The sequence below is a fragment of the Bos taurus genome, chromosome 11, assembly GCF_002263795.3.
Source record: "Bos taurus isolate L1 Dominette 01449 registration number 42190680 breed Hereford chromosome 11, ARS-UCD2.0, whole genome shotgun sequence".
NCBI classification, from domain to species: domain Eukaryota; kingdom Metazoa; phylum Chordata; class Mammalia; order Artiodactyla; family Bovidae; genus Bos; species Bos taurus.
This window is the reverse complement of record NC_037338.1, coordinates 13,393,666-13,406,507: the sequence shown is the minus strand read 5'-3', so window position 1 is coordinate 13,406,507 and position 12,842 is coordinate 13,393,666. Positions and strand designations below refer to the sequence as shown.

Below are 12,842 nucleotides of genomic sequence, written 5' to 3'. Positions count from 1 at the left end.
CTGCTAGTTTGCCTGGCAGACTACAGCCTCCAAATAGCCTCCACAAAGAACCCAACTTTCTCTGTAAGACAGCAAAAGCTGAACGCTCCCTTCTCCGGGCCGCTTCTAGTTACTCTTGGTTACGAATATTCACAGAAGCGAAGTGTAAAGTCTGCGTGGGTACTCATGGGCGCATGGTGTGACTCTGCCATCGTCGGGCATGTGTTGGGTTGACCAGTGCGATAATTCTTTAAGACTTCCAAGGAGCCCCGATCCCACACCGCGAAGGGGCTCTGCCACCGACCTGCGTCAAGATCCGTTTCAACTATAGTCTACGTGGCTCCCAAGCTTTGTGCATGCGCGAGGCGGAGCTGCCACCAACTTCCGGGCAGTGAGGGGCAAGCAAGGCGGTGACGGGTCTGGGGCGGGGAGATCTAGCCTGAACACTCCTTTCGGGCTCCTGCACTTGGGATCCCGTATCCGTCTACAGAAGCAGGGCCCAGGAGGTGGGAAGGGAACCTGCAGGAGCCGCCGCTGACTCCACTATCCCGCCGGGTGCACCAGCCCGACCTTCCGCTCCGGGGCTGGGGGCGGGCCACGGAGCCACGCCCCACGCACGCGCGCCGGGAGTCAGCTGGACCGCACCGGTGTTCACGTGACGCGGAGCGGTGCCCTGCGGACTGGAGGGAGGGAGTCTCAGCCGGGAGGGAAGCGAACGGCGGGATCCGAGGTGGCGGTAGCAGCAGCATGGTTACGCTGTACGGGGGCGTAGAGGGGTGAGTGCGGTCGGAGCGGCGAGGCCGGGAGGGCGTCCTGGGCCACTCTGGCACGAAGAGAGGGGGCGAAAGGAAGGTTGTAGCGCGGCCGGCAGGCTGGTGATCTCCCGCCTCAGTGAGGGTTTGGTCACCTGGGCTTTGGGGCTGCGGGGCCTTGCGGAGAAGGAGTGTGTGCAGGCGCAGCGGTGCCCTTGGGTCGAGTACTTTGCAGGCACTGTTTGCCACGGCCACACCCCGGTCCTTTGTGTTTTGTGGCGGAAACACTCCCCTTTCTCGCACGAAAGACCCACTCCACCGGAGTTCAGCTGGAGCAGCTCTCTTTTTTTCCATTACTGCTCCCGAGAGTTTTGCAGAACAGGTGCCAGGTGTGAAGTTGCTGGACTCGGGGTGGGGAGCGGGAGTGTGGTGGAATCCGGAACAGTGAGCTTTGCCAGAAGGTATCTGGCATCTAAGGGACATCACAGGTGGCGCAGTGGTGAAGAATCCGCTTGCCGCTGCGGGAGACGCATTGCATTCCTAAGTTGGGAAGATCCCTTGGAGGAGGAAATGGCAGTCCACTCCAGTAATCTTGCTTGGAGAACCCCATGGACCGAGGAGCCTGGTGGGCTACAGTCCGTAGGGTTGCAAAGAGTCAGACGCGGGGACACACAGACACACACACACACACGACCTGAAGCTGGGGCTAGCAGGACAGCTGCTAGCTTGTCCTGATGTCTGAAACCCCTCCATTCTTTTCTTTTTTTTAATCCTTCCCATTCTTATTGGCACTTAAGCCTCACACTAGATCCAGCCCTCTTGTTCTTGCATAGTTCCTGCTGGGAAGCTTGTCTGCCAGACTTTTTGTAGTTACTTTTCTCCTCGGTATCACCATGGGCGAGACTTTTGCCCTGTCTGGGCTTCAGTTACCACATGTGTGAAGTGAGAAGAGCAATGAACAGAATGATCGCTAAAATTCCCTGCCAGTGACAACATTCTATGAATCTGGGTGTGTCAGATCAGAGTAGAGAGTGGCTGTTGTCTGAGCTAGAGCATTTTTTAATCTGAGCTTGGACTACTTCTATAGCAGTCACATCTCACTGCAGACACATGGACCCCAGAGTCTTTTCTTTCACGTGCATGATTATGATCAATCTCTCCTGCCCTATATCTATCGCAGTTTTTTAAACTAAGTACAGAAGTTTGTATTCACCCTGGTCGTATTCATGTGTAACGTATAAACCTTTTTACCAGTTTGTTAAGAAGTTCTTTGGGGACAGTGTGCCACCTCATGCATTAACTACTCCTTGAAACTTCTTGTCATCTTTGAATTTGATCAGCAGGTCTTCAGTGTCCTCTTCTGATAGTCTTAAAAGTACTGATCAATGAAGAAACATACATCACACCACCACAGACCTCCCTCCAAACTACCATGTCCCAGCATTTGACCATTTAGTTGCTTAAGCAGGTATTAACTCTCCCTCCCATCTGGTCAGTGTCTCTTACAAGGGTGACTTAAAGACCTTGGCAGCTGAATCTGCTAAAGGCTGCTGCTGCTAAGTCACTTCAGTCGTGTCCGACTCTGTGCGACCCCATAGACAGCAGCCCACCAGGCTTCCCCATCCCTGGGATTCTCCAGGCAAGAACACTGGAGTGGGTTGCCATTTTCTTCTCCAATGCATGAAAGTGAAAAGTGAAAGTGAAGTCGCTCAGTCCTGCCCGACTCTGTGCGACCCCATGGATTGCTGCCTACCAGGCTCCTCCGTCCGTGGGATTTTCCAGGCAAGAGTACTGGAGTGGGGTGCCATTGCCTGCTAAAGGCAACCTTTAGCTATTGTGAGAGAAGTAGAGAGACATGCTGTTCCTTTTATCTACCTGTGCCAAGCGTGAGGGTAAAGAAATGATCCAGAGCTTGACCCCATGGACCTTGTAGTCTAGTGAGAGGCAGACAGGAAAACAGCTTAACACGCTTTTAATACAGAGGAGTCCGGGGTGGGTGGGGTGGGGAACACTGACACGGCTGAACTAATGGAGCTCTGGTGGCTGGCTGGCCACACATCAGAGGTTTCAAGGGCAAAGGGTCTTGAAGGATAAGTAGGATGCTCCCAAGGGAAGCTGAATGGGAACTGCATTTCGGAAGTCCAAGAGCATAGCAATCACCCAGCCACAGAAGAAGGTTTGGGAGTGGTAACTGGGTTTGCTGAAGCTATCTCCCTCACACTGGGCTCTGCCTGTGACAAGGACTGCACAGGGTTTGCTGTATCTGCAGGTTTTTCCGAATTAAGACTGAGTGCCCCCTTGTGTTCTGTAGGGGAGGCACACGATCCAAGGTCCTTTTACTCTCAGAGGATGGGCAGATCCTGGCAGAAGCGGATGGACTCAGCACAAACCACTGGGTAAAGGCCACACTGAGGGGACCAGTAGGCTTGATTGTGGTTTTATTCTCTGTAATTCCTGTTAAGGTGGTGGCTGGGGGCTCACTTAGCAGCCTTTGGGGCAACACAGGTCGTGCACGCCTTTGTAACGCCTCCTTCCCTTGACTGGGGCCAGCTGATCGGGACAGACAAGTGCGTGGAGAGGATCAACGAGATGGTGAACAGGGCCAAACGGAAAGCAGGGGTGGATCCTCTGGTTCCTCTCCGAGGCTTGGTGAGTCTGGGTAGCGCTTGGGAATTAGGTCACAGCAAGGCCTAGACAGTGAGTTTGAACTTGAGGAGTCTGGTGACTGCAGAGGGAAAGACGTACATTCTTGTGGCTGCATTGTCACCTACAAGCCACAGGATTGGAAGAGCAAAGGGCTTTGGAGAGCCTTAAGGCCTTGGTTTGAATCCCAGCTTTGTCACTCAACATCTGGGTGACCCTCAGCACATTACTTATCTTCTGTAAGCCTCAGTTTCCTCATTTGGGAAATGCAGATAACAGTAGCTACCTCAGTTGCTGGGAAAGTAAAATGACATGATACATCCCAAAGTGGTTCGCACAGAGCCTGATGCATGAGCGCTGATTACATGTTAGTTAATATTCCTGGCTCAGAGCTTACTTTCAGGTCACTGTAGCTCTGGCTTCTCCCTGGACGTGTTCGTGAGATGTCCTGCAGGCATGGCCAAACGCCATGCATTCCAAACCAAGCTCCTCTCTCCTCCGCTTGCTCTTCTGCCCGTTTTTTCTAAGGGCGCTGTTGTCCTTCCCAGCTCCAAACCTGGCGGTGTTGAATCTCTTGTCCATGTTCAGTCCCTTCTGCTGAGGCGCTGTGTGGGGTGGAAGGAGGACTGGGCTGCATGAAAAGGGAAGGCCCAGCTGTAGCAAGCAGGGGCAGTCATCAGGACGGGAGGGGGCTGAGAAAGGAGCTGGGTCTGGGCCTCTGCTTGCTCGCTCACCTCCCGCGTGGCCTAGGGCCTATCCCTGAGCGGTGGGGATCAGGAGGACGCGGTGAGGATGCTGATGGAGGAGCTGAGGGACCGATTTCCCTACCTGAGTGAAAGCTACTTAATCACCACCGATGCCGCCGGCTCCATCGCCACAGCTACGCCGGATGGTGAGGAGGTGGAGGGAGGGGTGAGGTTGAGAACCGGTTTTCTTGGGGAAGCCCCTTAGGTTTAGCTGGCAGAACTTGACTTGCAAATGTCTGGGGAGCAGCCTCCACCACGGCCCCGACTCCTTTCATTAGCAGAAGCTTGCCTAGAGCAAGGACTGGGCAGAGGAGGGAGGGCAGGAAGGGTATCTTCATAGGAAGTGAGACAGGAGTCAAACGCAGGAGCCCACTGCAGAGGAGGAATGGGCCGTGCAGTGATGAAGCTGGCTGGGGACAGAAGTCAGTGCTGAAAAGACTGGGAGGAACTCTGTTGGGAATGTAAAAGCTATGGGATCATGAGATGGCCTGTTTTGCCAGCTGTACCATCTTGGAGAAGTTACAGAACACTCTGAATTTCAATTTCCTCATCTAGAAAATGGGGATAATTGTATTCTTAAGGTAGTTTAGAGTCTTGAATGAGTAGCACTGTGTGAACAGGGTCTCACACAACACCTGGCACATGGCAGGGACTCAGTAAAGCAGGTAGTCACTTGAAGTCTGGCTGGGCACAGAGACAGACTCCGATTCCTCTTTGGAGAAGGTCTCTATGTGACTGGAGTTCTTTTGAGACCCAGGCCCTCCGCCTTCAGGTGGGAAACTAGCTGGGCTGGGTTTTCTCCCCAGAGCTGGGTGGTGATCCCTTTGCTTGGGGCTGGTTTCTGTCCGTCTTTTCCTCAGTTGGAAGCTGTGAGCTCTGTGCAGAGTCAGCCACGCTGAGCCTCCTGTGCCCTTTCCAGGTGGGGTCGTGCTCATCTCTGGGACAGGTTCCAACTGCAGGCTCATCAACCCCGACGGCTCTGAGAGCGGCTGTGGTGGCTGGGGCCACATGATGGGAGATGAGGGCTCAGGTGAGCTCCCGCCGACTGGGCCTGTCCCAGGGTCCTGGACCTTCCCTCCCTGCGGCTCCCCATCTTCCTCTCCCCTCAGCCTGAAGACCTCTGGGGGCTCTTGGGGGGACAGCGCCTGAATCTGAGCACAGGGTAATGACTAAGATCGTCGAGATGCAAATGCTGGGTTAGTGGCAGGCCCTGCTCTTCAGCAGTAACTTGCACCCTGGACTCAGAGTCATGCCTCAGCATAACAGCTGTTGCTTACCTGTGTTGACCTTTGGAGTCCTTTGGAGGGAACTGACACTCTGAAGGTTAAGGCCATGGATGTCACGAGATGCATGCTAGTCTGCTAGCGGGAAAGGGGTATAGAAACTCCTTCCACCGTCACCTCATTATAGGTAGCAGGTGTATGTGTTCATGAAGGCCGTTATGGTCTAGTTCCTGGCATTGACAACAGTGGTTTGAGAGGCAGCTGGCTGACCCGGTCTTTATTTGGGGATGGGAGCAGAAGTGACACAGCTTCACCTGTTCTGTCCCCCGCTCCAGCTCTCCCTTATATGGATCAGATACAGTTTAATTAGAGGACTCCAGACTGGGAATCGGGGCACCGAATTCTCTGTAATACCCAACCCTGTCTAGGTCTGAGCGTCCTTCCCTGTGAACTTGGGGAGATTGTCCTGTCTTCTTAGTCCTCTCTGCTCTCTGCAGCCTACTGGATTGCACATCAAGCAGTGAAAATAGTGTTTGACTCCATCGACAACCTCGAGGCGGCTCCTCATGACATTGGCTATGTCAAACAGGCCATGTTCAACTATTTCCAGGTACTTGTACCCAGTAAACATGCTGTGTGGATAGGACAGCGGGAGATGGAGCAGGAGTGGATTCTGGAGAGGGACTGGGTGGGCCGGGGAAGTTGGGGTGAACTGTGGGTCAGAGCTGGAGGATGGAGAAGTCGTCAGTGGGGACAGGATTCAGAATGAGGTGGGTGCTGCTTTCCCCGAGGGTGTCAGGCATGAGGAGTGGGGCCAAGCTAGACTTCATCCTTGGGAAGCTAGACTCTGTGGGGAGGTGAAGGCAGATGCCATTTTAGGCTGGAAGGAGAGGTGCAGGGTGAGATTGGGAGCCAGTGTACACAGACCCAGGGGCAGCAGATTCGGTCTGATCAGGTCTGCTGGACCGTGAGCCACCTCTGGCCTGTGTGGTCAGGGAGGAGAGCCTATTAAAGAGGTGGGCAGGGAGAGTTCTTGGGAAGGTACAGCCTCCCACCCAGGGTGGCAGGGATTGACTGCCCTTGGCTGGGCTGTGCTCGTTTGCAGTGGGTTAGGAAACAGCTGCACTAGAGGTGGAGGTGGGGAGAGGAGAAGGGAAATCCGTTTATTTGATAGGCATCTCTCTGGCTGAGGGCCCTATGAGCAGGCAGGGGTCTGACCTGACTCAGCAGATTGGTTCTGAACTCCACTAATATGTCTGCTCCTCCCTCTCTTATCCTTTAGTCATTAAGTCGTTAACAAAGATTAATTGACCGAGGGTGTGTAACATGCTTAACATGATCAAATTTTAGCGCCCCCACCTTCCGTTTTAGTAATGTTGTCTAGGGAGTCCCTCATTCTTTGGGACCTTCAAAGGCGTCACGGGTGTGTAAGTTTGTTGTGATAGAAGACGAACCTGTGGTGAAATACGTGTGGGGAAAACAAATCCGTTTCTTTTTGATCTACCCTGTGCCATTTAAGGGAGAGGTGTGGTGAGCAGTAGTCGTCAGCACCTGAAGAAACTACAGAGCACTCTCTGGTGAGACCAGGCCGCTCTGCGTCGTGTTCAAGCGACCCCTAAAGAGCAGTAGATGCCATGCTGGGGAAAACAGAGAACTTCTCTCAAACGACACATCTCCGATCCTTGTACTCTCTCAAGCTTAAACGAATGTTACTTCCAGCTCTTATAACAGTAGAGACAGCAGGAAGGCCAGCTGCGTGGGCAGGCTGGGAATTTTCCTCTGCCTCTGCTGACCGTCTTGTGCCCTCCCTGTCTCCCAGGTGCCAGATCGGCTAGGAATCCTCACCCACCTGTATAGGGACTTTGATAAATCCAGGTTTGCTGGGTTTTGCCGGAAAGTTGCAGAAGGTACTGGAGATGGGGCAGGGTTTTATCTGATTTTGTTCTGCAGAGACCTCCCTATTTGGAGGATGGAGTAGGATTCAGCTGGGGATTGGAAGTCAGTTTCCCTTTGACCAAGCGGCCTTAGTTTTCTGCCACCATGGGCCTTGGTACTGGTGGGCACAGGGTGGAAGCAGAAGGACGCTCAGGTTGTGTGGCCAGTTGTTTTATGTTGCCTGTTTCTCTTCCTGACAGCTGTCAGGGCTTGTGCAGCTGTGTGTCTGTATCTGAGACATTGGTGAAGCAGTTATCCTTTGGGCAAATCTATAACTTTCTTTTTTATCCGTGATACCCAGAGGACTAGGGGATCACAGAGAGGTTAGGCATATTTGGTTGGGTATCAGGAGAGGTTGAGCGAGGTCTCGTGTGTCTGCACATTGCTTTTTCTCCACTGTACAGTCCACACTCCCTTCATTTCCCTGAGGCTGATTCCTGCAGCCTCAGGGCATTGTAGGGCCCCCTTAGATCCTGCTGGCCTGAGGCCCTTTCAGAGCAGAGCCAGGAAGGGGCTGGGCTGACCAACAGCAGACTGTTGGAGGTGGGTGGGGGGCCCCGACAGTAGTACCTTGTACCCCGACAGCTGTTCAGGTTCTGGCTTCCCAGAGCTGACAGACCCGCAGGGACAGACTGAATGACTCAGTGAAGTTAGAGTACAGACCAGGCACCAGTGTTTTGCCCAGGGGGGGCGCCCTTTCTTGAGTGCCTGGAGTGAGCCACGTCTGTGCAGGACACTATTCTGGGGTGGAAGTCCCTGGTGGGGGCGGGGGGAGTGACTTACCACCAGTCAGCAGGCGAGCCCCGACTCCTGACTGAGCCCTCTGCTAGCTGTCGGCTCTCCCCCAGTGGCTGCCCTGTTGCAGAGAAAGCTAACAAGGCGGCAACCCCCTCGGTGCTCACCCGCTGCGTTTCCTCCTCCCCACCCAGGCGCTCAGCAGGGAGACCCCCTTTCCCGTTGCATCTTCAGGAAGGCCGGGGAGATGCTAGGCAGACATGTGGTGGCAGTGTTGCCTGAGATTGACCCGGTGAGTTGAGGGGGAATCGGAGGTTGGGAAGCTGCTGACCCAGATCTGGCTCTTTCCTGTTAGGATGAGGTTGTCTCATCAAACTCTGTGTAAACTGGATACAACTCTAAAGTAACATAGGGTATGAGGAAAATTCTGTGGGAAGTCTGTAACCAAAAAAATGGTTTGGTTCGGTGCCTGCCCTTCGAGGCTCGTCCCGTGGTGTTTGTATATATAACAGATTGGCTGGTTGTGGGGTCTGTGCTGTTGCGTCTCGTTCAGTCCTGCTTCTGTCCCTTCCCCTCCCTTCTCTTTCCTTGCTCTCTATTGGTCCTTAACCCATTATTCCTTTCCCTTCTTTCCCTTGCCTTTATGAGTCTATTTTCCTTTTCCTTGAGTCCACCTTCTGGCTCTTGGCTAGAGGGAGAGTGTCTAGGGTAGGTTGGGTTGGTCCTAAAAAACTGCCGCCTCTGGCACTGGCGAGGCTTGGTCACCCCCAATTTCCATTTCTGCTTTCCGCCAGGTCTTATTCCAGGGAGAGATGGGCCTTCCCATCCTGTGCGTGGGCTCTGTGTGGAAGAGCTGGGAGCTGCTGAAGGAAGGTGAGCATAGGCTGGGGGGCCCTGTGGGGATGGGCAAGGGCGAGGGATGGGGCTGGAAAGCGGGTGGCCTGGGCAAACTGCCTGCCTCGGGGAGGATTTGGGACCTGGGCCTCGAGGCCTGGGCAGGCTACTGATGTCTCAGGCCAAGACCCTCAACCTTCACTCTTCCAGGGAGCCTTTTTTCACTGTCCCATCCAGCTTCCTCGAACTCTTAAAAAAAGTTCTTTTCCAAAGGATTTACTAAATAAGCCCCGCCTTTTAAAAATTAAAGACAGATCTAACTTGAAGTTGGAGCTTCTGACCAGCACGTCATGACAGCCCAGTCATTATAATCCTACCTCGAAGGGCAGAAGTGTGCCTTCGACCTCGCAGCTTGTTAAGTGGCTGTGTGGTTTTCATAACACTGCAGTAGCTCTAGGACCTGATGGAACCCCCAGGTGGTGGGGGGGCCGTGGGCTCCAGTCTCCCACAGCCATCCCTGGGCCTCTGCTGCCTGCTGTACCATCTATGAGGGGTTTGGCGCGTGGGTCCCCTCAGGAGGCCTCTGAGCCTGGCCCTCTTCTTTGCCTCCCTCTGTCCCCACCTTGTTCCTGGTCTCTTATCTCCTCTGCATTTTTTCCTCCAGGTTTCCTTTTGGCGCTGACCCAAGGCAGAGAGATCCAGGCTCAGAACTCCTTCTCAGGCTTCACCCTGTTGAAGCTTCGACACTCCTCCGCCCTGGGTGCTGCCAGCCTTGGGGCCAAGCACATCGGGCACCTCCTCCCCATGGACTACAGCACCAATGCCATTGCCTTCTACTCCTATACCTTCTCCTAGGGCACCGGCCCTGGCTGTACCCTCTCTAAGCAAGCCCAGTGGACATTGGGTGCTGGAAGGCAGGAGGCTTTTTCTCCTTTTCCTTTTTTTTTTTTTTGTAAAAAAAGAAACACATATAGAAGAAAATAAATGCACTTTAACCACTCCCCAGCTGGATTGTTACCAAGCACATTTGCTGTGTACATCCTCAGCTTACTTGCCAGCAGGTATCCCAGAGGGCTCTGAAATGGTTTAGCTTGGGGTTTAAAGCCCCATGCTCAGGTGCTTGACCTGTGGTCTGCAGTCTGCTCACCACACGGTTAGATAATCCATTTGTGTGCTGCCCCCACCCCTCATGCTAGATACTCATGACATGTGGCTGCTAATTAACCTGTGATCTCAATTTTCTCCTGTCAAACTGGGTAAAAACCCTTGCCTGACCATGTTTAGTGGAACAAAAAATGTTGTCCATGGGGAATATCACCAGGAATAACCTTAGACATATCATAGCCTCTCTTGATAGTTCCAGTAGGATTTAGGGGACAACAGACAGTTCTAATCTGGGAGAATTGTTACCTCACTGGATTTTGGATTTAGAATCTGAAACTATTGGTGAAGAATTTAAATAAGACATACTTAAGTTCTTCAGGAAACAGCCATCACTTCATACCATTGTCAGGGCTCTACTATTCCAGTTGAACAGTGGAGGTCTTAGAGCACAGTGAGGAGCACAGCTTGATTGACTTTAGTGCCAACCTGGTGGCTCAGATGGTAAAGCGTCTGCCTGTAATGCGGGAGAACTGGGTTCGACCCCTGGGTTGGGAAGATCCCCTGGAGAAGGAAAAGGCAACCCACTCCAGTACTCTTGGCTGGAAAATTCCATGGACTGAGGAGCCTGGTAGGCTACAGTCCATGGGGTTGCAAAGAGACACGACTGAGCGACTTCACTTTCATGTTCAGTCACTCAGTCGTGCCCGACTCTTTGCAACCCCATGAACCACAGCACGCCAGGCCTCCCTGTCCATCACCAACTCCCGGAGTTCACTCAGATTCATGTCCACTGAGTCAGTGATGCCATCCAACCATCTCATCTTCTGTTCTTCCCTTCTCCTCCTGCCCTCAATCTTTCCCAGCATCAGGGTCTTTTCAGATGAGTCAGCTCTGCATCAGGTGGCCAAAGTACTGGAGTTTCAGCTTCAACATCAGTCCTTCCAGTGAACACCCAGGATTGATCTCCTTTAGGATGGACTGGTTGGATCTCCTTGCAGTTCAAGGGACTCTCAAGACCAACACCACCGTTCAAAAGCATCAGTTTTTTGGCGCTCAGCTTTCTTCACAGTCCAACTCTTAACATCCATACACGACCACTGGAAAAACCATAGCCTTGACTAGACGGACCTTTGTTGACAAAGTAATGTCTCTGCCTTTTAATATGCTGTCTAGGTTGGTCATAACTTTGCTTCCAAGGAGTAAGCGTCTTTTAATTTCATGGCTGCAGTCACCATCTGCAGTGATTTTGGAGCCCAGAAAAATAAAGTCAGCCACTGTTTCCCCATCTATTTGCCATGAAGTAATGGAACCGGCCAACTCGTGAGTGCTCACTAAATACTAGTTGAAAAAATGAACGCAGCACTAAAGTGTACAAGGTCAGATGTGTTCCTGTTTCATTTGGCCAAAGGAGATGTGATGGGGTAGCTTATTCTCCAGTCAGGCTCTGTAACACAGAGGTTGTACAGAAGGTCGTTAAGTCGTAAGTGATTTTTAATGAGATTCTCCTTTAAATTTATAATCTCCTTCCCTAATAACATAGGATGAATTAATGGAATTCCATACTGCCAAGCCACTGGGAATGCATGTATTCATCTGAGCTCAACAGCCAAGCAAGACAGCTGGGAACAAAAACCGCACTTGAAGAGGCCAGCATTGCCTCACTCTATCTGTGTTACCTCGTGGACAGCATGGCCTCATGCGCCACCCTGTCAGCAAGCGTTCACTGAAATGTCCGCCAACTGTGATGAGTGCTCTGAAGGTTTTTAATATAAAGATTAAAAGGGAATGATACCCTTATACCAACAGGAACTTTGGTGAAAATGTATGGACTGTACTGTTTACAGTATCTGTACTTAGTTTAATGAAAATTTTGAATGAAAGTTCTGAACAATGCACATCTTAAAGGCTGTGAATCGTTCAGGCCCTGTATAGACATGACTGCAGTATCTCAAAAAGCTGTAAATAGGCAAGTCAGCTCAGATTTTTAGAAACCTGATTGTAAGAAGGAGGCAAAAGCACTCAAAACCCATGGGCTAGGGTGTGATCCCCTGATCTTTCTACCATATAAAATAAAGCCTCTCAGAGAATCAATGGGAGGTTCAAGCGAGGTGTAAACAGTAACTAACCTCCACAAGAGCAGGAATGACGCCTGCTTATTAACGTCAGCAGCCCTGGTGCCTAGAACAATGCCAGGTACCTAGCAGGCTCTCGGACTCGTTCAGTAAAGTGAAAAGTGAAAGTGAAGTCGCTCAGTCGTGTCCAGCTTTTTGCGACCCCATGGACTGTAGCCCACCAGGCTCCTCCATCCATGGGATTCTCTAGGCAAGAACACTGGAGTGGGTTGTCATTTCCTTCTCCAGGGGATCTTCCCAACCCCTGGAGATCGAACCCAGGTCTCCTGCATTGCGGGCAGGTGCTTTAACCTCTGAGCTACCTTGTTCAGTAGTTGAAAGGCAAATACAGAATCCCTTTACTTGTTTATTCTAGAGAGGAGTAAGTTTTGCCCAGGAACAGGAAAAATAACAGCTATCCTTCAAGCTCAAGGATTTCCTGTTACCGCCTCTGTTCAAAGGTACTTACAGTATTGCCAGTATTACTACCATGTATTAAGTGCTGATCATATGCCAGGCTGTATTTGAAATTAAATTTGGTCAAATTTTCACAACAGCCCCAGAAAGAAGGTGTTATACCTTGACAGATAAACAGGTTCAGGCCAGAGGCACGAAGTGATGGAGATGGGATTCACTCAGGTCTAACTTCCAAGACAATGCTTTGAATACTTTGTAACACATTTTAGAGTGGAAGATTGTGCGACTAAAACTGATTCATATTGAGACAAAAATCACATACACATATCCTCCTCTAATATAATGACCCCACTGAAGGAAAAA

The 12,842-nt window shown here is 51.8% G+C and overlaps 1 protein-coding gene across 2 annotated transcripts; it reads left to right on the top strand.

The window, feature by feature from the left end:
* The first annotated feature begins 636 nt into the window (after positions 1-636).
* On the top strand, positions 637-9,852 carry NAGK (N-acetylglucosamine kinase). Of its 2 annotated transcripts, NM_001034314.2 has the most exon segments (10): positions 678-755; positions 3,043-3,127; positions 3,282-3,380; positions 4,125-4,266; positions 5,040-5,150; positions 5,841-5,953; positions 7,163-7,250; positions 8,208-8,305; positions 8,808-8,886; positions 9,512-9,852. In NM_001034314.2, coding segments are annotated over 10 exon segments (1,035 nt in total). In that variant the 5' UTR covers positions 678-726; the 3' UTR covers positions 9,703-9,852.
* Positions 9,853-12,842: the final 2,990 nt, after the last annotated feature.